Source organism: Scyliorhinus canicula, chromosome 10 (genome assembly GCF_902713615.1).
Source record: "Scyliorhinus canicula chromosome 10, sScyCan1.1, whole genome shotgun sequence".
NCBI lineage: Eukaryota > Metazoa > Chordata > Chondrichthyes > Carcharhiniformes > Scyliorhinidae > Scyliorhinus > Scyliorhinus canicula.
This window is the reverse complement of record NC_052155.1, coordinates 187,062,303-187,086,082: the sequence shown is the minus strand read 5'-3', so window position 1 is coordinate 187,086,082 and position 23,780 is coordinate 187,062,303. Positions and strand designations below refer to the sequence as shown.

Genomic DNA, 23,780 nt, shown 5'->3' with positions numbered 1-23,780 from the left:
GCAACCATTTTAAATGTAGCAAATATACAGCCTTTAACTCGCTCTATTCAATGAGCCCCCCCCCCCCATCCCTCAAAACACCAATGAGAACATACACCGTGTATATGTACAGTCGTTAAAGTCTGTAAGATCCTTCTGCATTTTCAAGAATTTGTCCTCGGATGTTTTACTTGCCGGTAATGGTAATGTTACTGAACTAGTAATCCAGTGGCCCAGGCTAATGCTGAGTGGACATTGGTTCAATTCAGTCTCAGCAGGGTGGCACGGTGGCGCAGTGGTTAGCCCTGCTGCCCCACGGCGCCGAGGTCCCAGGTTCAATCCCGGCCCTGGGTTACTGTCCGTGTGGAGTTTGCACATTCTCCCCGTGTCTGCATGGGTCTCACCCCCACAACCCAAAAAGATGTGCAGATTAGGTGGATTGGCCATGCTAAATTGCCCCTTAATTGAAAAAAAAAGAATTGGTTACTCTAAAATTTAAATAGAAAAATTCAGTCTGCGTAATGGTGACCATGACAGCCAACGTCAATTGTTACAAAACCCCATCCGGTTCATGAATGTCCTTTAGGAGGGCAGCACGGTGGCCTAGTGGTTAGCACAACCGTCTCACGGCGCTGAGGTCCCAGGTTCGATCCCGGCTCTGGGTCACTGTCCGTGTGGAGTTTGCACATTCTCCCCGTGTCTGCGTGGGTTTCGCCTCCACAACCCAAAAATGTGCAGAGTAGGTGGATTGGAGATCCACTAAAGAATTGGAGAACACTAAATTGCCCCTTAATTGGAAAAAATAATTGGGTAATCTAAATTTATATTAAAAAAAAATGAATGTCCTTTAGGGAAGGAAATCTGCCGTCCTTGGCAGCCTGGCCTACATATGACTCCAGACCTGCCTCTTAACTGCCCCTGTGAAATGGACCGCAAGCCACCATGCTACAAACTGCTACAGATACCAGATGGGCTATAGCAGTTCAAGAAGGTGGCTCACCACCACCTCCTTGAGGGGCAACTAAGGATGGGCAATAAATGCTGATCATGCCAGCCGTGCCCTCATTCCGCATCAAATCACTTTTAAAACTTTTACAACGATCATATAGTAAAACCAATAAAAAATGATGACTTCTAAATTTTACCCAGTGAACTATGAGAGAATGGTACTTGTTTCTTGAATAAATCTGTTTCAACAATTTTCTACTCTTTTTGTTATCTCTCTAAGGAAGACCCTTATTTGACTTGCCTGTTGATCAGTTGTTTGTATTTTGCATTGTAGAAAACCACAGGCTTGAATCGTCTTTCCAGAATCATTTAGTTCTGAAAGTTTTGGTGGTAAGCGTGTTCATCTACAAATCTGTTAAATAACATTATTTTAATGTTGCATCACGGAAAGTTTAAAGAAACTGCAATACCCGAGAGAACGGTACAGGCAGATTTAATGGCGACATTCAAAACAGAATTGGATGATTAGTTCGAGAAAAATAGCTAAAGTTCTAACCAGAAGTCACCCACAGTGGACTAGGGTGCCCGGAGGTGTATTTTGAGGAGAGTTTTAAACTAGGCTTATATTCTCTAAAATATGGAGGGGTAATATGATTGAGGTTTTTAGAAAGGAATTAACAAGGTTAGATGGAGGAAATCTTTCTCCACTGATGGAGTATCTCATATAAGGGGACATAACCTTAAAACCAAAGCTGGACCATTCAGAGAGAAGCTAGCAAAGACATCTTCACACAGTATAAAAGTGCAAAAGTCCGTCCCACATTAAACAATAGATGCTGGGGTTCATTAATGATTTTAAACTTTTTTTAAATTTAGAGTGCCCAATTATTTTTAGATTTTTTTCTAATTGAGGGGCAATTTAGCGTGGCCAATGCACCTAACCTGGACATCTTTGGGTTGTGGGAGCAAAACCCACGCAGACACGGGAAGAATGTCATGATTTTAAACTTGAGATTTTTTTTCCTGCTGCTCAAAAGGATAAAGGGATATGGAAGCAAGACGGGTGGGTGCAGTTCAAATGTAGATCTCATCGATGGAATTTATGAGAGTGGTTCTCGGGATCAGTTATGTGGGTAGATTGACAAAGCTGATGGCTGAGAAGAGAGTTTTTAAAAATATATTTTTATTAAGGCATTTATAAATGAATGTCAAATAAAACTACAACCAACATAAAAAAGATAACCAACAAATCACAAACAGGAGAATACAGCAGAACTCGATACATGGACAACAACCGCAACCCGCCCTCTCTACCATACCCCCCTCCCCTGCTGACGTAACTGTCCTGGAAGATGTCAATGAACGGTTTCCATCTCTGGACGAACCCTTCCATCGACCCCCTTAGAGTGAATTTAATTTTCCCCAGCCTAAGGAAATCTCACCCACCCATACCCCCGGCTTCGGAGGCTCCGAGTCCCTCCACCTCAACAGGTTCTGTCCCTGAGCCACCAGAGAAGCAAAGGCCAGAACGTCGGCCTCTCTCACCCCCTGGACTCCCGGGTCTTCCGATACTCCAATCACTGCCAATTCGGGATTCGGAACTATCTTCACCCTCAGTGCCTCCGACACCTCGCCAGCGAACCCCCGCCAAAATCTCTGCAACTTCAGGCAGGCCCAAAACATGTAAACATGATTCGCGGGCCCATCGCCCACACCTATCCTCCACCCCCTCAACGAACCTACTCATTCTATCCACCGCTGTATGCGCCCTACAGGCTACCTTAAATTGGATGAGACTCAGCCTGGCGCATGAGGAGGACCCATTCACCCTCCTCAAAGCTTCCTCCCATGACCATGCCTCCAGCTCACCCATCTCCTCCGCCCACTTTGAAGAGGAGGAGATTTGATAGAGTCAAAGTCATGAGGGATCTGGACAGTAGAAAGGGAGAGGTTGTTCCCACTGGCCAGAGGCCACTGATTGAATGTCAATAGCAAATTAACAGAAGGCGACATTTTTCTTTATGCAGCAGGTGGTTAGGTGCTAGAATGCACCGCCCAACACTGTGATAGAAGCCGATCAGTTAGGGCTTTCAAAACAATTGGATAATTACCTGAAGAGAAAAAGAAAATTGGAGGGCTACAGGGGAAAGTGGGGGATAGGGGATTAGCTAAATTGCTCTTGCAGAAAGCCAGCATGGACACGAAGGGCCAAATGGTCTCCTCCTGGGCTTGTACCCTGTGATTCCGTTCTATGGCCTTGTTGGTATTTACTCCCACCAATTTTCACTCCACTCCATCAATATAACCGTTGCCATTCCCCCTCTTGTGTTTGCATCTCCAAAATGCATCTGTAATATTTGTTTCATTTAATGTCGTAGCGAGTTCAACATTCTAAGCACTCTGAAGTCAAGGTATTGATACAACAGCAGGAAGTTCTTTTTTTTTTAAATAATTTTTATTGAAAGAGTTTTTCCATACAAACATTTACCCCTACTAATTTTTAAATTATTTACAACACAATCCCTCTAGGCAAATGTCCCTCCCTCGCCCGCCCCTCTCGCGCGCACCAGTCCTCCCCCCCCCCCCCCCCCCCCAGGCAACCTTAACAAACAAGGCAGCCTACAGTTTCAGACATGAGCAGCGAGCAGACTTGCCCGCGTTACAGTCGTGCATGTCCCCCCACGACCCTTGCTGCCCCCCCCCTCCCTCCACCCCCCTCCCTCCCTCCCCCCCCTCCCCCCCCCCCCCCCCCCCCGGGTTGCTGCTGCCACGACCCCGAACGTCTATCTCTGATCTAAAAGTCAAGGAAAGGTTGCCACCGCCTGGAGAATCCCTGTACCGACCCTCTCAGGGCAAATTTGATCCTTTCTAGCTGAATATAGCTAGCCATATCGTTAATCCAAGTTTCAACGCTTGGAGGCCTCGCGTCCTTCCATTGAATTAATATCCTTCGTCGAGCCACTAGGGATGCAAAGGCCAGTATTCCGGCCTCCCTAGCCTCCTGTACCCCCGGTTCTACCCCGACCCCAAAGATCGCAAGCCCCCATCCTGGTTTGACCCTGGACCCCACCACCTTCGACACCGTCCTTGCCACCCCCTTCCAGAACCCTTCCAGCACCGGACATGCCCAGAACATATGCACATGGTTCGCTGGGCTTCCCAGACATCTGACACACCTGTCCTCACCCCCAAAGAACCGGCTCATCCTTGTCCCCGTCATGTGAGCTCTATGCAGCACCTTAAATTGAATGAGGCTCAGCCTCGCACACGAGGAGGAAGAATTGACCTTCTCCAGTGCATCCGCCCACGTCCCGTCTTCTATCTGCTCTCCCCTGCTCCCCTTCCCACTTGGCTTTCAGCTCCTCCCCTGATGCTTCTTCCGCCTCCTGCATTATCTTGTAGATGTCTGATATCTTCCCCCCTCCGACCCAGACCCCCGAGAGCACCCTATCACTCGCCCCCTTACTGGGGAGCAGGGGGAACCCCTCCACCTGCCGTCTCGCAAATGCCTTCACTTGTAAATATCTGAACATGTTTCCCGGGGGGGCTCAAACTTCTCCTCCAGCCCTCCCAGGCTCGCAAACCTCCCCTCTATAAACAGGTCCTTCAGCTGCCGTATGCCCACCCTGTACCAGCTCTGAAATCCCCCGTCGATGTTCCCCGGGATGAATCTATGGTTCCCTCTTATTGGCGCCGCCAACAGACCTCCCATTTCCCCCCTATGTCGCCTCCACTGCCCCCATATCTTGAGGGTGGCCGCCACCACCGGGCCTCGTGGTGTACCTCGTGGGGGGAGCGGCCATGGTGCCGTTACTAGGGCCCCCAGGCTTGTGTTGCCACAGGACGCCCTCTCCATTCGTTTCCAAGCTGCCCCCTCCCCTTCCATCATCCACTTGCGCACCATTGACACATTTGCCGCCCAGTAGTACCCCGAAAGATTGGGTAGTGCCAGCCCTCCACTGTCCCTACTCCGCTCCAAAAAGACCCTCCTCACCCTTGGGGTGCCATGCGCCCACACGTAGCTCATGATGCTACTCGTCACCTTTTTTGAAGAAGGCCCTAGGGAGGAAGATGGGCAAGCACTGAAATAAAAACAAGAACCTTGGGAGGACCGTCATTTTGATTGACTGCACCCTCCCCGCCAGCGACAACGGTACCATGTCCCACCTCTTAAATTCCTCCTCCATCTGTTTCCACCAGCCTGGAAAAGTTCAACTTGTGGAGGGTCCCCCAGTTCCTTGCCACCTGCACCCCTAAGTACCTAAAGCTCTTTCCTGCTCGCTTGAAGGGGAGTCTCCCAATACCCTCTCCCTGGTCCCCGGGTGTATCACAAAAACCTCGCTTTTGCCCAAATTTAGTTTGTACCCCGAAAAGTCCCCAAACTCTGCTAATAGTTCCATTATCTCCGGCATTCCCCCTTCTGGGTCTGCCACGTACAGCAGTAGATCATCCGCATACAGCGATACTCGATGTTCCTCCCCTCCCCTAGTCAGTCCTCTCCACCCCCCTGAACCCCTCAGTGCCATCGCCAACGGTTCAATCGCCAGTGCGAAAAGTAGGGGGGAAACAGCAGGAAGTTCTGATGAATCTTCGTAAAACCGGCCAGGCCACAACCACAGTGCTGATTCCGTTTCTGGTCACCGCAGTTAAGGAAGGTTGTGAACGTCTTTGTGAGGGTGAGGGGAGAGATTATTAGAATGGTTCCAGGGATTTTAGCCTCAAGGTTAGGTTGGAGAAGCTTGGAGCAAAGAGGTTTCAGGGGCGACCTGATAGAAGAGTGCAGGACTATGATTTAGGTAAGATGGACAATGAAAAGCCGTTTCCATAAGCTAGGGGGACACAGATTTAAGGTTTTGGGCAAGAGATGGAGGGAGGATGCAAGAATGAACTGTTGTAATAGTGAAAGGTAATGATCTGGATCTGCCGCTTAGAAGGATGGCGGAAGCAGAAACAATCAATTTCAAAAGGAAATTGGATCAGCACTTGAGGGAAATGAACTTGCCGGGATACAAGAATGGCAGTGACGGGATTGCTGAGAGCTGGCATGGACCTGATGGGCCAAATGGCCCACTTATGAGCCTCTGACTCTATACCATTTATAATTCTATTTGAAATGTATTGTCTGAAAAGTAATTACATCAATGTAAATACCAGAAGAACAAAACAGGATTTTGAGTTTTGAAGTCCGTTTAAAATCTTGTCTTAAGCATTTTCTCACATGTTTATTAATTTCTGTTTTCCAGTTCAATTTCGTAAACTGTTTTGCATCCCTCTTCTATATCGCATTTATTATTCAGGATTTGAAGCTTTTAAGACAGGTAAATGTTTTAATTTGAAGTGGCTTAATTAAATTGTCTGTTGAATGCCACTGAGAGGGGAAGACTTTCTTTTAAAAAAAAAAAAAAAAATCTTTTTACTCCCATTTGCAAACTTTATAAACCAGGTATGTACATTGGCCGTGTTTATTTACTGTATTGTACAGAAAGGTTTGTCTTTTCCTTCCCTTAATTTCCCCTATTTACATTCTGCCGACCTTTGGCTCGGTGTGTTGTTCCCCCTCCCCCCAGCCCGCCCTTCCCTGCCCCCCCCTCCCCTTTTGTGTGTCCAACCCCCCCGTTGCGAGTTCCTATGGTTCCCCCCACCTTTATTTCTGTTTTTCCTCCTTTTTCTTTCTATCTTTCCCGTTTCACCATCTAATTCGCTGTTGCTGGCCTCAAACACGTTCTGGAAAAAGGTCGACAAACTGCCCCCATGCTGTTAGGAAGCCTTCCTCTGACCCTCGGAAGGCCAGGTGGAGAAATTCCGAGAGGTCCCGAGCTAGTCTGCAGCTGTGGGTGGTGCTGCCGATCGCCAGCCGAGCAGGGTTCTCCGGCGTGCGATTAGGAAAGCGAAAGCGTCGGCCCCCTTCCCCAGGTGTAGCTCTGGTTGTTTGCATTTGTTCTTCTGGATATTGCAATGCCTGATGGCTTTTCCTCCAAGCTTCGTCCTGTTCCTTAACTATCCACCACATATATAAACTCTGCTTTCTTTGTGTGTGCCGCTCATGTCCAAGTTCACTATCTTACTCGGAGACCTTGATCCAAAAAGCTGCCTCATTGACTAGATGTCAGACATCCACTCATAGACGACCACTTTGTGAGCTCACTGCTGACCCGATCAGCCTGAAACTTTGTTCCTTAGATGTCAACTTTAATTCCCACCAAGCAACAGGTGCTCTCTCGTCCCTCTCTTTTCTTCCTCCACCATCCCCTCTGCCAACTCATTTTCTTCTTTCCTCGTTTCCCTCCTGTTTTCTTCTTCACCCCTCCTCTTTTATTCTTCCCTTCCCTTTTCTTCTCTTCCCTCCCCCTCTTCTGGTTTAGCACAGGGCTAAATTGCTGGCTTTGAAAGCAGACCAAGGCAGACCAGCAGCACGGTTCAATTCCCGTACCAGCCTCCCCGAACAGGTGCCGGAATGTGGTGACAAGGGGCTTTTCACAGTAACTTCATTGAAGCCTACTTGTGACAATCAGCGATTTTCATTTCATTTCATTTCATTTCTTCATTCCCCCCCCCCCCCCCCCCCCCCCCCCCATCAGAACTCAAAGGTGAACGATTTCAGTGCCTTGGCCAACATTCATCCCTCAATCAGCATGGTAGCACACGTGGCTAGTACTCTGGCTTCACAGCTCCAGGGTCCCAGGTTCGATTCCCGGCTGGGTCACTGTCTGTGTGGAGTCTGCACATTCTCCCCGTGTCTGCGTGGGTTTCCTTCGGGTGCTCCGGTTTCCTCCCACAGTCCAAAGATGCGCAGGTTAGGTGGATTGGCAATGATAAATTGCCCTCAGTATCCAAAAAAAGGTTAGGAGGGGTTATTGCGTTATGGAGATAGGGTGGAAGTAGGGGCTTAAGTGGGTCGGTGCAGACTCGGTGGGCCGAATGGCCTCCTTCTGCACTGTATGTTCTATGTATCTATGTATGTATCAACATCACTTAAAAAAGATGATTTGGCTGTGATCTCATTTGATGTGGAACCTTAGATGCACAAATATCCAACATTACAACAGTGACTACACTTCTGAAAGTACTTTTGTTGTCTGTAAAGTGATATTGGACACCTGAGGCCATGAAAGAGGCTATGGTAATGCACGCCTTTCTTTTTGTGTTCAACCAAAGGTAAACTTCAAGCCTGTCATGCAACACCCTGCCCCAGTGTGAAACTCTGATTGGAAGCGCGCCGTTTTAGTCTCCAGAATCATGCCAGAGCTTTCAGCCACAATTCTGGAATTCTTTCCCTGAAACCCTTCTGCCCTCTGTCTTTCTCAGCCTTTCAAAAGAAAATCCAGTCAAAAGATTGTTCTTTCTCCTGCTTCCTGCTCACATGAAGAATGCCCCGGAGCACGTAATCGCACGAAAGGGTGCTCTATTTGTGGTAGTCACCATTGATGTATATATTGTATATAGACTATGTTGTTAAAGGTGCTTTACGGTAAGGCCCTTTAACTACAGGTACGGGGGTAGATCCCTGCCTGCTGGCTCCGCCCAGTAGGCGGAGTATAAATATGTGTGCTCCCCGTACAGCAGCCATTTCGCCAGCTGCTGTAGGAAACCACACATCTTAGTGTATTAAAGCCTCAATTACATCCTACTCTTGTCTTTGCTTAATTGATAATGTATCAGTATTATTGGCTTATTGTTCATGCTGCAGCCCTTAATGTTTATACTGGCTAACAAATCATTATAATTGAAAGTAAACTTAACCTCTAGCTTAAATAGCAATGACATGAGGGCAAGCAATTCAATATTTAAAATTGTAAAATGATCTGTTAGTGGCTTAGTCGGTTAAACCAGGTAAGCCTGTAAGCCTTGTAGAGCAGAAAGCTCTTTGGTTTAATTCTTGGCCTGAACTGATTTTGCTGATCCTGGCCGGGTGCCGTCAGTACCTCTGCATTAAGAGAAAGAAGATTGGTTAATATTTTGGTTTCTGAAAGCTGAACTGTGCTTGATGTCTGTCTGGTACAGTTTTATAGAGGTTCCGGGAACGGAGAGATCTGGGGGTTCACATCTCTGCATCTTTGAAGTTGGAAGAGAAAACGTGCGTGATCCGCGCAGAATAAGGAATTTCAGCGAAACATTTTTTGGTTCCAGCTGGAGGACTCTGTCCAAATCTGGGCACTACACTTTTGGAAAGATGCCAAAGCCTTGGCGAGGGTAAAGAAGATATTTGCTAGAATTCTGGCCGCCATGAAGGACCTCATTTAATTGGAGGAGATGATTAAGGCGCGCTTTAATAGATTCAAACTCAAGAACAGCTTTGGCTCACGTAGATAGGGAGAAACTATTTCCTATTCAACAGGAGGGTTGATAACCAGGGGAGACGGGGATTTTGTTTTTGTCAAAGCAATGAATTATTATGATCCGGAATGCACTGCCTTGAAAGGGTGGTGGAAGCAGATTCACTGGTAACTTTCAATGGGGAATTGGAAAGGTATTTGAAAAGGAAAAAGATGCAGGGCCTGGGGTAGTTGGCCTAATTGGATAGTTCTTTGAAAGCGTTGCCATAGGTTGGGCAAACACGGGTTAACTTCCTTCAGTGCTGCATATTTCCACGAAGAAGGCAGTATGGGTGATGGACTGAAACCCTCCACGAACTAGTAGTTTTCGGGCAAAAGCACCGATGAGTTATGGTCACTTGAACAAGGTGCACAAGGTTAGCCAATGATTTTTGAACTGATCTTTCACATTGAAGGGAGAAAGCTTAGTGAGAAGAAGTGAAAATCTTAAACATGCACGTTTTAAAAATAAAATGCAATAACTTGTAGCATGTCTGATTTATTTTGTCTTCTAGAATCTGGCTGCCTTACTCATCACATCACAAATAATAAACCAGTTTGTGGAAGCCTGGATTCCTTACTGGCTTCAAAGACGTCGGAAAAATATTGTCAAGCAGAGGCTTAGTATAAAGAGCAAAGAAAAAGAACTTCCCTTAACTGATCAAATCGCACTGGAAGGAAAAATGGAACCATATTTGGTGAGTTTTAGTCTCACTATTAAGGTTGAGCAGAGTAAAATGAACCAGGTCACAATGCCTCAAACATAAGACCAGTTTGAACTCTTACTCTTCAGTTTCAAAATGATGGTGGGATTTACGGTTTGATTCCAATTTCCTGCAGGGTGCTGAGTGGGGTTGGGTTTTGTACGCCTGGACTCTGAGCAGCCCCTCAAACATCACACTGTTTGTTATTACTTACTATTATTATTAACTATTATTGACCATATAGGAAGCTGTGACCTCCAAAGTCTGGGAAAATATTCTCCAAACAGCAGTCAGCACGGTAAAAGACTCCAGACGGGGATCGGTCAGTGAGATGGACGGACAGGTGGGATGGGTCAGTGAGATGGGTGGGGAGGTGGGGATGGGTCATGATGGGCGGACAGGCGGGGATGGGTCGCGGACAGGTGGGGTGGGTCAGTGAGATGGGTGGACAAGTGCAGATAAACATAAAGTCAGAGGAGTGCAAAATAAAGCATCTCGAGGAGGAAAAGCGAGGAATGAGAGTAAGCGCTCAATGTGAAGATGCTGAAAGACTAGAGAGATCTAGATGGCAAAGACTTAATGTGGGATCTTCCGGTTGTTCACGCCGGTGGGATCTTCCAATCCCGCTGACACGCTTCCCTACGGCCGTTTGGGGTGGATTCAATGGGAAATCCCATTGACAGTGGCGAGAGCAATAGATTCTGCTTCCGAGAAACACGCTCCGTGGAGGCGCGAGAATCCCGTGGTGGAATACGTTTAATTAGATAAAACTTTATGATAAAGAAGTCAGTGGCTTTTTGGATTTTACGAATAGGGCCAGCCTGTACAAGAGCAAAGCAACAATGGTAAATTTGTACAAAGGAATGGTTGGCCAATATTAGAATACTGAATGTAGGTTTGGGAGCCCCATTATAGGTGTGGTACAGCATACTTTTACCATGATACCATTGCAAAGAGAGATCTGGGGCACCGGAACTAGTTCACCTGAATAAGGATGGTTTAAGAGGACATTCAAAGTGTTGAAATTCGATTTTGGTTTGTTGGGTCGGGAAAGACTGGCCTCCCCAGTGATGAGAGGATCATTGATGGGGCAATCAGCAATTTAAAATTGGAACGAGTCGGGTGAGGAGAAATGTCCGTACGTACACAGGGTTGTTGGAGCAAGGAATACTTTGTCACAGAAGGTAGCTGAGGGGAAAACCATTTCAGATTTTCAGGGAAGATATTGGAAGAAATATTGGAGGAGGATACAGTAACATGGGGAAAGAGCAGGAAGGGATGCACAGTGCTCTAACAAAGAACTAGCATTGAAACGATGATCCAAAATAGCTTCTTTTTGCAATATAAGGAATTTTTCATTGTAAATCTCTTCGATGTTCAGATTCTGTAGATCCTGCAGTATTCATTTTTTTCTTGCATGTAAGTGCATATCAAAATAATTCAGAAGAGGTAGCCAGTGTTCACAAGACATTTACTACATCTTGGATACATCTTGGGAATAGACATTTACTGTGACCTTAAGAACAAAATAATTTGCATTTATGCAGCGCCTTTAACAGCCTCGTACATCCCAAAGTACTTCTTCATGGCCAATTGGGGAAAGGCGCCAACCAAATTGTGCACAGCCAGCACCCACCAGCAGTGTGATCAAGCAATGTAACATAGTTTGTGCTTGCGTAAGGAATATTGGGCAGCTCACCCGAATTGGGAAAACTCTCCTGTTCTTCCTTAAGTAGAGCCAAGGGGGTTCCACCTGAAAGTGCAGACAGGCCCTTGGTTTAATGTCTCATCGAAAAGGTGGCACTTTGACAATGCAGCACTCGCCTAGTGCTACCCGTTTAATACCTTAATTAAAAAGCCCCGTGAACCCTCTGTTAAATTACAACAAAAAAAAAACGCCCATCGACGGACCTTTTTTTTTTGTTTGAAAGTTTTGAGCTCGGTTCCCACTCCAGGTCTAGAGCGCAAAAATCAAAGTGTAGTTCTGGGGGAATGCGGCAATGTCGGAGGTTCCGTCTTTCGGATAAGAGGCCTATTAAATCTGCCTGCTTGGGTGAATGTTGAAGACCCCGTATCACTTTCTCAAAGATGGATCAATGGACCAAGGTGTCCTGGCTAATATTTATGGTCAGTCAGCATCACCGAAACCGAATATCTTGGTCATTGACTCATTGATCTTGCTGTGCACAATTAGCGGCAGCATTCCCTACATTAAAATGGTGACTACACTTCAAAAAGTACTTAATTTGGCTATAAAGCTCTTTGGAACATGTGGTTGTGATTATGAGATGCACTATATAAATGCAAGTCTTTCTTTTAAACGTTGCTGACAGCAGATTGATATCTTCACTACCTGTTCAATTTTGTTTTTATAGCTGTTGTAAGATTTGAACCTGTCGGGTTGAGCGTTGCACAAAAATTTGCATGTCAAAAAATGTAATGCCCGAGGTGTTACAGACACACTCATGTAAATTATGCCAGATTTTTCTGTATGTACATGTGCATTAGGGTTGCTATGCAACATTTCTTGTTGGGAGACGTATATTGCAATGCAGGGTTGCTGAATCTCAGCAAGTGCAGAGCGTGGTCCGAGCATTTGGCTGCTCCCGGCTCTATCCTGCTTCTCCCAGTTGTGGCGATAGTCGAAAAAACAGCTTCAGTTTCCACAATTACATTGACCATACCCTTGCCCTATCTTGCCACCACCCCTCTTGATCCCTCCACTGCCTATGTCAGACTGTCAGACACCCAGTGCTGCATGAGCAGAAACTTTCTCCAGCTAAACACTGGGAAGAACAAAGGTTTTGGGGGCAGGGCATAGAGGAAGGTGGGAAATATGATGACCCCTAAATGGGGTGTCACTTACCTGGAGGGGAGGGGGAACCTGATTCCGGCGAGAAAGTGGGAGGAGGGGATCTTAAAGGAGACGCAATGAGGGGCCTTGCTGCCCACGATCCTTGGGTGGGTCGAGGGGGCTGATGCCAGTGAGAATGCAGGTGGGTGGGTACTGAAGCCCCGATGTTGGCCATGTCTGTGGGTGGGGGTTCTTGACTGTCACTTTGAGATCAGGGTGCCTTACAAATGGTGCCTCAAGCTCTCTGAAGCCAGGCTTGCTGGCGCATTTAGGCCTGCCCCCCTCGGTGTCAGTGCAAAACTCTCCAAAAACATTTCTAAGTGTGGGTGGATTGTGATCTAGAGCGTGCCCAACCACCCGGTGGGAATCGCACCTCATTTCCGGCTGGACATCACATTGAGAAATCTTTTGGCAGAATTACGCCCTCTGTCTTCAATTCCCGCCCCACACTCTTCACTAGCCAACAGCTCCATTCCTCTTCCTGAGGCTGACCACTCCTGTTTGCAACCTTGGCTGTTGTATTTGATGATGAGATTGTATTGTATTGAGATGAGCTTCCAACTGCGTATCCACACTGTCCCCAAGACCGCCTATTTCCGCCCCGCTAATATCGTGCCCCTCCCTGCATCAGGTCATCAGCTGCTTAAACCCTCACCTTGTTACCTCGAGTCTTGACTATACCAATGTACACCTGACCAGCCTCCCACATTCTACCCTCCGTAAACCACAGCTGCCCCTAGCCTAATTTTCACTTGTCCTGTTCACCCATCACCCTGGAGCTTGTAGGCTCCTTAAAATTCTCAACCTTTTTTCAGATCTCTCTCTAACCTTGCCCCCTCCCTATTTCTGCAACTCCACGGTCCTCTGAGGTAACTGTACTCATCTAATTCAAGCTTCTCGCACATCCCTGGTTTTAATCGCTCCATGCATTTTAATTCTATATACCCCTCCATGTTTTCTAGCTGCCTTTTTGCCTTTAAGATGCTCCTTAAAACCTGTCTCACCGGCTCTAATATCACTTCATATGAATAGAAACCGATTCAGAAGTTGGTTCAGAAGGTGTATGCTTGTAATGTGTAATGCCTTAAATGTAAAAGTGTAAAGATAGGCTCCAGCTCTATCCTTCACCAACTGGCTTTCTAGACTAGAGCACCTATTTACCTTGTGCCTCGTTAAACTTATTGGGACCTTTCTCTGTGTTAAAGAAGCTACATAAATGCAAGTCAAAATGTAACCTAGTGTAAGCTGTTGTGTAGTTTTAAAACATTATTCCTCAGAGGATCTGGTCATTGCTGGTACAGTCGTCATTTATTATAGATTGCCCACAGTTAATGAAGGAGCTCCAACATATTGACCTTGCAACAAAGGAACTGCAATATGCTGCTAAATCAGGCTATTGTACGACTTGGATAGAAGCTTGCAGGCATTAAGAGTTCCATGCACCTGCTGCTCCTGGTAGCAGTTTGTAAGGTGCTGCTGAAGGAGCCTTGGCGGGTTTATGCAAAGCATCTTTGAGATGGTCACACTGTTGCCCGTGTCTACCTGTGGCGGAGGGAGTGAATGTTTGTGGATGGGGTGCTAATCAAATGGCTGCTTTGTTCTGGGTGGTGTTGAGCTTCCCGAGTGTTAAAGCTGCAGTCATCCAGGCACATGGAGAGTATTCCACCACGCACTCAACTTGTGCCTTGTAGCTGGAGGACAGGCTTTGGGGAGTCGGGAAGTGAGTTACCCGCAACACAATTCCCAGCCTCTGACCTGTTGTAGCCCCAATAGTTATATGGCTGGTCCAGTTCAGTTCTGGCCAATGGTAAGCCCCCAGAGTGTTGATGGTGGGGAAACCAATTGTCACAATGCCGTTGGAGGTCAAGGCGAGGTGCTTAAAGAAAGATTTGTATTTATATTGCACTTTTCATGACCACCGAGCATTTCAAAGCGAATTAAATACTTTTGAAGTGTAGTCGCTGTTGTAATGCAGGAAATGCGGAAGCTAATTTATGAAGGGCAAGATCTCTCACCCAGCAATGGGATAATGACTAGATCATCTGTTTCGAGATGTTGACTGAGGGATAAATATTGGCCGGGATAATCCAGCTCTTCAAAATAATGCCATGGAATCCTTTACATCCACCTGACCAGACCAATGGATGCCCAAAAGAGGGAAGCTCTGACAATGCAGTGTTCCCTCAGCACTCCACTGGAGTGTCAGCCTTGAGTTTTGTGCTCAAGTCCTGGAGTGGGCTTTCAACGCAGAACCTTGCGACCCAGAGGCAAGAGTGCTGCCAACAGTGACTGACTCTCAGATCCTCTCTTCGAACGAGTCACTGCCGGGCATTTGTGTGAAGTGAATGTTGTTCGCCACTTCTTAGCCCAAGTTTCCACCTGAATGTTGTTGATCCAGGGCCGTCCGTTCCATTTGTAACTAAAAATAATAATATTTGTCAAATGGAATCAATACCATAACCACTAGTGTCATATTGCTGTCGTGTTTTTGTCTTTGGCATTTTCCTTCGCCTTCTTAGATGCAAATCTTCTCTGACTCAGCTCCACATCAATTGTTGGAGCATATCTGTGATAACACTGGAGTCAGCCTGCAGTCTTTCATTGTAAATGTTCAACTGGAATACTGCAAAAACCATCACCCGAATCTACAGGCTAACCTCTGATGGTTGTGTTAATGAAAAGCCTTTTGGAAACGGAGCATCTTGCAGTTATGTTTCTTGTTTCAAGTTTCTGTTGTTTGTAGATTCCTGTCTTTATGTTGCAACTTTAGATTGGCTCAGAAGTAAAATGAAGATTGAAGAGAGATGCATTTTTTTTTTAAGAAATGAAAATGTTTCTCATTTCCTCTTTCCGGCCCCTGGGTACGCTTTTCTATGTTAAAGGCTCGAGATAAATGCAAGTTGGTTCTCAGTCTCTCTCTTCCATCTCTTGCACTGCCTCTGTTTCCCTCTTAGATAGTTACCAGGAAAAGGTATCTGTCCAGTAGCCCAGAGTCACCTCCACTCCAATCAACAGCATATTGCGATGGTGCTGACCAGTAACTGGTAGTATATTTTGGCCTTTTTCTTAAAAAGCTGGTGTGACAATTCTATTCATTTAAAAAAAGATTTTGAAAGGAATGTGACGAATGTTGTTTAAAATCTTTTCTTCAAATTCCTTCTTCACAAGTGTGTATAAATGAGGAAAAGCTTACAGGCCATCTATGCAACAAAGTTAGGAGGATAGATTAGCCTTGCTTTACCGTAGGTATATAAGATTGAGGGGTCTCCAAGGTTTGTTAGTCTCTCTCTATCGATCCTGTGTGTCCATAGGATAGAAGGGGCATAATCTTTAAAATTAGAGCTCAGCTGTTTAGCGGGTGTTATCTGGAAGCACGTCACACAAAGGATAGTGGAAATTTAGAACACCCCCTCCCTCCAAAAAGCTCTTGAGGCTGGGTGGGGGGTCAATTAAAAATGTCAAACCTGACATTGATGGAATTTTGTTCCAGGAGGGTAGTAAGGGCAACAATAACAAGGTAGGTAAATGAAAAGAAGGTGCAATCTAATTGAGGTAGGATAGGCTGCAGGGGCTGAATGATCTCCTCCTGTTCCAATTATCCTCAAGCATAAAGCTGCAAGAGATATGCTGTTCTATTTGTAGTAACCCACACGGGGAAAACTTACTAATAGTCCCCATTTGCCCCGTGCCGGTTACTACACTATTTAGTTCACGTTGACAATTTTTAAGAAGATCCCTTTTTATCTCAGACTTACTTATTCAGTTGTGTGGACACATAGGCTGGAACTTTCCCAAAATTTCAGAGTACTGGATCAGGTGAGAAGAGAAGTATGAAACTCCCTGGTACCCCAGATCAAATGGGTCTCTGTGCAATTTCAAAGTGCTGGCGAGAATCGCCCTCCAACACCGAGGACCCCCCCCCCCCCCCCCCAATCGGGTTCCCTAGGATCCTGCACGTGGCCAGGCTGCCAGGGCCGGGGGGGGAGCGGGGGCTATACGTGCCTGTGTGCTACTGGCGTGGTCATCACAACAGTTTTTTTTGTTTTTGAAAACCAGACGCACGGGGTTGGGGGGGGGGGGGGGGGGGGGGGGGGGGGGGGGGAGAAGGGAGAGGGGGAGGGAAGTGACCTTGTCCTAAGATACGGCCTCAAGCTGGTTAATAACAGTTAAATTCATTCTAATTTATGGAAATTGGCGTGGACCTCATTATGTCAGCAGGGAGGGCCAGGAGCGTTGCACTCTGAAATCTTGCTGCTGCATTATGGCACTCGCAAGATTTTGCGGCCATAATGGGATTTGTGCCACAGTTCTGTAAAGGTTTCCTCCGGGTGCTCCGGTTTCCTCCCACAAGTCCCAAAAGACGTGCTGTCAGGTGAATTGGACATTCTGAATTCTCCCTCTGTGTACCCGAACAGGCACCGGAATGTGGTGACTAGGGGATTTTCTCAGTAACTTCATTGCAGTGTTAATGTAAGCCTACTTCGAACATAGAACAGCACAGCACAATACAGGCCCTTCAGCCTATGATGTTGTGCCAACCATTTATCCTAATCTAAGGTCAACCTAACCTACACCCCTTCATTTTACTGCTGTCCATGTGCCTGTCTAAGAGTCACTTAAATGTCCCTAATGACTCTGACTCCACCACCTCTGCTGGCAGTGCATTCCACACACCCACCACTCTCTGTGTAAAGAACCTACCTCTGACATCTCCCCTATACCTTCCTCCAATCACCTTAAAATTATGTCCCCTCGTGACCATAGAATTTACAGTGCAGAAGGAGGCCATTCAGCCCATCGAGTCTGCACCGGCTCCTGGAAAGAGCACCCTACCCAAGGTTAACACCTCCACCCTATCCCCATAACCCAGTAACCCCACCCAACACTAAGGGCAATTTTGGACACTAAGGGCAATTTATCATGTCCAATCCACCTAACTTGCACATCTTTGGACTGTGGGAGGAAACCGGAGCACCCGGAGGAAATCCACGCACACACGGGGAGGATGTGCAGACTCCGCACAGACAGTGACCCAAGCCGGAATCGAACCTGGGACCCTGGAGCTGTGAAGCGATTGTGCTAATCATATGCTACCGTGCTTCCCAGCCATTTCCACCCTGGGGAAAAGTCTCTGGCTATCCATTCTAACCATGTCTCTCATTACCTTGTGCACTTCTATCAAGTCACCTCCCTGCCTCTTCGCTCCAGTGAGAAAAGCCCTAGCTCCCTCGACCTTTCATCATAAGACATGCCCTCCAGTCCAGGCAGCATCCTGGTAAATCTCCTCTGCACCCTCTCCAAAGCATCCACATCCTTCCTATAATGAGGCGACCAGAACTGGACACAACATTCCAAGTGTGGTCTAATTAGGGTTTCATAAAGCTGCAGCAAAACTTTGCCGCTCTTAAAGGTGACAATAATAAAGTTTATTAATATAAAAGCACAGAGGTGAAGTTCAGTTTGGAGTTTGTCTGTGACCTTAACCCTCTGGGAAAGGGAATGAGAGCAATGGGAAAATGCAGCATAGATTTTGTTAGGCTGTTATGAGGGATGAGGGGTTACATTCACAGACGCTCGAGAAAGATGGGACTTTTTTCATTAGGGCATTCCTAGTTATGAGATGACTTAATGGGACCCTGTAAGATGGTGAAGAGTTATGATCAAGTAAATCTTGATGACAAATTAATGTTTGCTGAATTTTTTTTTTCCAATTTCTTTCATGAAGCTCGTAAATTTGAGATAATCATGACAAGAATTGAAGGATGTGTGTGAGGAAAATAATGTTTGCACAATGGGCCACTTAAAAATGGGGAATTCTTTGCCACCAGAAGTTATTAAGAACAAAGAACAAAGAAACGTACAGCGTAGGAACAGGCCCTTCGGCCCTCCAAGCCTGTGCCGACCATGCTGCCCATCTAAACTAACATCTTCTGAACTTCCAGGGTCCGTATCCCTCCATTTCCATCCTATTCATATATTTGTCAAGATGCCCCTTTCCACCACTTCCTCCGGCAGCGAGTTCCAGGCACCCACTACCCTCTGTGTAAAAAAAACTTGCCTCGTACATCTCCTCTAAACCTTACCCCTCGCACCTTAAACCTATGCCCCCTAGTAATTGACCCCTCTACCCTGGGAAAAAGCCTCTGACTATCCACTCTGTCTATGCCCCTCATAATTTTGTAGACCTCTATCAGACCTCAACCTCCGTCATTCCAGTGAGAACAAACCGAGTTTATTCAACCGCTCCTCATAGCTAATGCCCTCCATACCAGGCAACATCCTGGTAAACCTCTTCTGCACCCTCTCTAAAGCCTCCACATCCTTCTGGTAGTGTGGCGACCAGAATTGAACACTATACTCCAAGTGTGGCCTAACTAAGGTTCTATACAGCTGCAACATGACTTGCCAAATCTTATACTCAATGCCCCGACCAATGAAGGCAAGCATGCCGTAAGCCTTCTTGACTATCTTTTCCACCTGTGTTGCCCCTTTCAATGACCTGTGGACCTGTACACCTATTTCTCTCTGACTGCCTTCATAAGTTATTTTTAACAAGGAGTTTTAAATCGTCACAACAACTTTATTTATATAGTTCTTATTAAAGAAACGGCGTCAAGTGGCAGTGTCAGATTTTGCTTGATAAGAAAGTATTAGGGTAAGTGAGCAAAGCTTCTCAAAGAGATGGGTTTTGAAGGATGTTTCAAAGGAGGAAAAAATGGTCGAGAGTTTTAGGGAGGAGGTTCCAGAGCTTAGGCCCAAGGAAGCTGGAGGTGCAGTCATCACATGGAGTGATTTAAAAGTCAGAGATGCTTAAGAGACCAGAATTTGAGAAGCACAAAGACCTGGTAGAGTTGCGAGCCAACAGGAGAGTTGTCAGGATCTTAGTGCAAGTACTCTTCCTACATTATATATTTTCCTTTGGATTAAATGTATTTTTGTAAGATTGGACCACTTTTACTTTATAAAATGTCAGGGAAGAGGAATGGAGCAAGCCATAGGCACAGAATGTTCAAAGCAGATATTTAAAAAAATAATCTTTATTGTCACAAGTAGGCTTACATTAACACTGCAATGAAGTTACCATGAAAAGCCCCTAGTCGCCACACTCCGGCACCTATTTGAGGGAGAATTCAGAATGTCCAATTCATCTAACAAGCACGTCTTTCGGGACTTGTGGGAGGAAACCGGAGCACCCGGAGGAAACCCACACAGACTCGAGGAGAACATGCAGACTCCGCACAGACAGTGAACCAAGCCGGGAATCGAACCCGGGTCCCTGGCGCTGTGAAGCAACAGTGCTAACCACTGTGCTACCGTTCCGCAGATTCCCTGCATTTCCCTGTCAAGCACATCCCAGGTCATGTGTTGGATACATGTAAAACATCTGTCAGCCTTGCTACATCAAGCACTGCCGAGGTCAGATAGAATGCGAGTAAAACGTTATCCACACTGCCAGGCGTTTCCGTGTTAGATACAGCACCGGTTGGACTGAAGTTCGCTCTACTCCGGCTCGACTTCAGTTTTAGAGGGCCACTCATTACCCAGCCCCTCCCACATCCACCCCGTTTACACCACCGCCTGCTCAACCCCGTCTCAATCGGTGGTGTCGGATTTGGTGGTCATTTGTGCAATGGGCCTGTGGCCATTGAGAACTGCATTTGAGATTGATGACTGGATTCTCTTTATATCAGACCCTGGCACCCAGCAGACGGAGGAGACAAGTTGGCATTTTCTGACCTAAAAGAAGAGTGTGTGCGTAATTGAATATGTTGGCTTCTGTCTCTCACAGGCACCAACTAGTCGGTAGACGTTTTTAATTTAGCCTTGGCGAATGGAAGTTACAGTTTGATTAAATCACAAGGGTTCATAATTGTCTGCAGTCGGAAATATTTGACAGTTTAACTGAAGTCCAGAATAAATATTATCGCAGCATTGAGCAATTCAGGTTGTACAAGTACCCCTTGTAATAATGATATAGTTTCTGAAAAGCATTCGTAAGAATTTCTTCCTTCAATGCTGTTTGTGTAAAGATGTCAAAGCCAAAGATGACTATAAATCCTGTTTGGAAGCAGTTAGCTGCCCACAAGTCTTACATCTGTGCTTTCAAATTGTTTGACTCCCTAATTTATGGTTTGCATTGTGCAGTTTATAAAGTTTACAGTTGGTGACAAACTGTTACTGCGGGTGGTGACAATTGATTTGTCCGACTTTATGTTCCAATTTAAATTTCACAATTCCTGGTGATTGGAGACAGCATCAAGTGCTGTAAGAGAGGTAGTAAATTGTTTTCACTGTCGTCTGGCAGTTCTTCAGAATCCAAGCTTTTAGTCCCATGGACCTCAGGCAGAGTTTAAATCCAAATTCCCACTACTTTACATCTCGGCTTCGGAAACAAAAACTGGTTTGAATTCTTCGGGGTTGCCGATTTGAAAAGACATTTCGAGACTCTAAATTCAAACTGGACAAACGAGCAAATAATACAAGCGAAAGTAGGGTACAAAGGGCCGAATGGCCTCCCTCTGGGCTGTAACTATGCTGTGATTCCTTCTATGGTCATGCTGATATTTATGCTCCACACAAGCTTCCTCCCACCGATCTTCTTCACGCTCCATCAATATAACCTTTGTCATTTCCCCTCCTGTGGCTGCCCGGCCTCCTGTAGAATGCATCTATAATATTTGTTTCAGCCACTTAATGTAGTGGCGAGTTCCACATTCTGACCGCTCTGAGCTGAGGTTTTGATACAACAGCAGGAAGTTCTGCTAAATCTTCATCAAACTCTGGTTAGGTCACAGCAAGAGTTGCTGACTCCATTCCTGACCACCACAGTTTAGGAAGGTTGCGAACATCTTCGAGAGGGTGCAGGGAAAGTTTACCAGAATGGTTCCAGAGTTGAAGGATTTTAGCCACAGGGTTAGGTTGAACTGAAGGAGGTCGAGGGGAGATGCGACAGAAGAGTACAAGTAGTGAAGGTTTCGATAAGATAGACAATGAAAAGTTGTTCCCATCAGCGAATACGATAGGGATAGAGTTGTAAGATTTTGGTGGGGGGGAGCGGGACATTTTCTTACCCCGCGACTGCTAGTAATCTGGAACTCCCGAATTACAAGGGTGGTGGAAGCAGAGATGACCAATTTCGAAAGGAAATTGGATGGGCACGAGAAACTATAAATTTGTAGAGTTTTGGGAATGGAACATGGAAATGGCACTGACTGAGTTGCTCTGCAGAGGCTGGCCTGGTCTCAATGGGCCACGTGACCTCCTCCTGTGCCTTTATAACTCTCAATCTTTGAATTCCACCTTTGCAACAAAAGCAAGATTGCCTGAGCTGGGGTTTGCACTTTCTGCCTTCTCCATGTGACTGTGGTTTGAAACGTGTAGACGTGCAGCAAAGACCGCTGTGCCCATTTACACAAATCCTTAAAAGTACAAAATTAAAAGGATAAGTTAAAGTCTTTAAAAAACATCGAGGCTTCCTGGGTTTATAAATGGATGCTTAGATTATAAAGGCAAAGGAATTATGCTTCAACTTTATAATCACTGGTTAGACCTCCGTTGGAGCAATCTGGCCAATTCTGGATACCACCTACCAGGGGAGTTGTCAGAAAGGGTAAGGGGAAGTTTACCAGGTTTGAGGGTCTTTTATTTTTATTCTTTCATGGCATGTGTCATTTACTGGCTCAACCAGAATATTTATTCCCCATCTCTAATTGCCCTTGAGAAGGTGGTGGTGATTCGCCACTTTGACTTGCTGCAGTCCATGTGGTATAAGACCATAAGGAATAGGAGCAGGGATAGGCCCCCTCGAGCCTGACCCGTCATTCAATAGGACATGGCTGATCCGACATTCCTCAGGTTCACTTTTCTGCTCTGTCCCTGTAACCATTCCTGATCAAGAATCTACCTCAGCCAAGGGCAGCACGGTGGCCTAGTGGTTAGCACAACCGCCTCACGGCGCTGAGGTCCCAGGTTCGATCCCGGCTCTGGGTCACTGTCCGTGTGGAGTTTGCACATTCTCCCCGTGTCTGCGTGGGTTTCGCCCCCACAACCCAAAAATATGCAGAGTAGGTGGATTGGCCACGCTAAATTGCCCCTTAATTGGAAAAAATAATTGGCTAATCTAAAATTTAAAAAAAAAAGAATCTACCTCAGCCTTAAATATGCACAAGGGGAGTGATTCTCCGAGCCCCGCGCCGGGCGGAGAATCACCGCAACCACGCCCCGACGCCGGCGTGTGATTTTCCGAGGTGCGGAGAATCGGCGCCATTTGCGCCGGCGCGTTTGGTGTGGCGCTGGCCGCGGTCCGCTGGAATCAGCAGGGCTGCCGATTCTCCAGCCTGGATGGGCCGAGCGGCCACGCCGATATGACAGAGTCCCGCCGGCGCCGTTCACCCCTGGTCGCTGCTGGCGGGAACCCTGCGGGAACGGTTGGGGGGTGGCCTGTGGGGGGGGGGGGCAGGCAATGGGGTCTGGCCCGCGATCAGGGCCCATCGATCGGCGGGTTGGCCTCTCCTTCTCTTTCCCCCCCCCCCCCCCCCCCCCCCCCCCCCCCCCCCCCCCCCCCACCCCAACTCCAACCCTAATATCCTCCAAGACCACTGTCCCTCTCCAGTTTGGGGCAGCATGGTGGTTAGCATAAATGCTTCACAGCTCCAGGGTCCCAGGTTCGATTCCCGGCTGGGTCACTGTCTGTGCGGAGTCTGCACATCCTCCCCGGGTGTGCGTGGGTTTCCTCCGGGTGCTCCGGTTTCCTCCCACAGTCCAAAGATGCGCGGGTTAGGTGGATTGGCCAGGCTAAATTGCCCTTAGTGTCCTAAAAAATAAGGTTAATGGGGGTTGTTGGGTTACCGGTATAGGTATATGTCGGCTTGAGTAGGGTGATCATTGCTCGGCACAACATCGAGGGCTGAAGGGCCTGTTCTGTGCTGTACTGTTCTAATTAATTAAAAAAATCTCTGGGATGGGATCCTGACTCTGAAGCAG

General features: G+C 46.7%; 1 protein-coding gene across 1 annotated transcript in view; it reads left to right on the top strand.

Annotated features, from left to right (window-relative positions):
* ano10a (anoctamin 10a) overlaps positions 1–23,780 on the top strand; it is an 84,851-nt gene that overhangs the window by 37,372 nt on the left and 23,699 nt on the right. Inside the window, exons 7-9 of the mRNA XM_038810346.1 lie at positions 1,262–1,317; positions 6,171–6,245; positions 9,755–9,937. Of these exons, the coding sequence (XP_038666274.1) occupies positions 1,262–1,317; positions 6,171–6,245; positions 9,755–9,937 (314 nt within the window). The remainder of the gene's footprint in view (positions 1–1,261; positions 1,318–6,170; positions 6,246–9,754; positions 9,938–23,780) is intronic.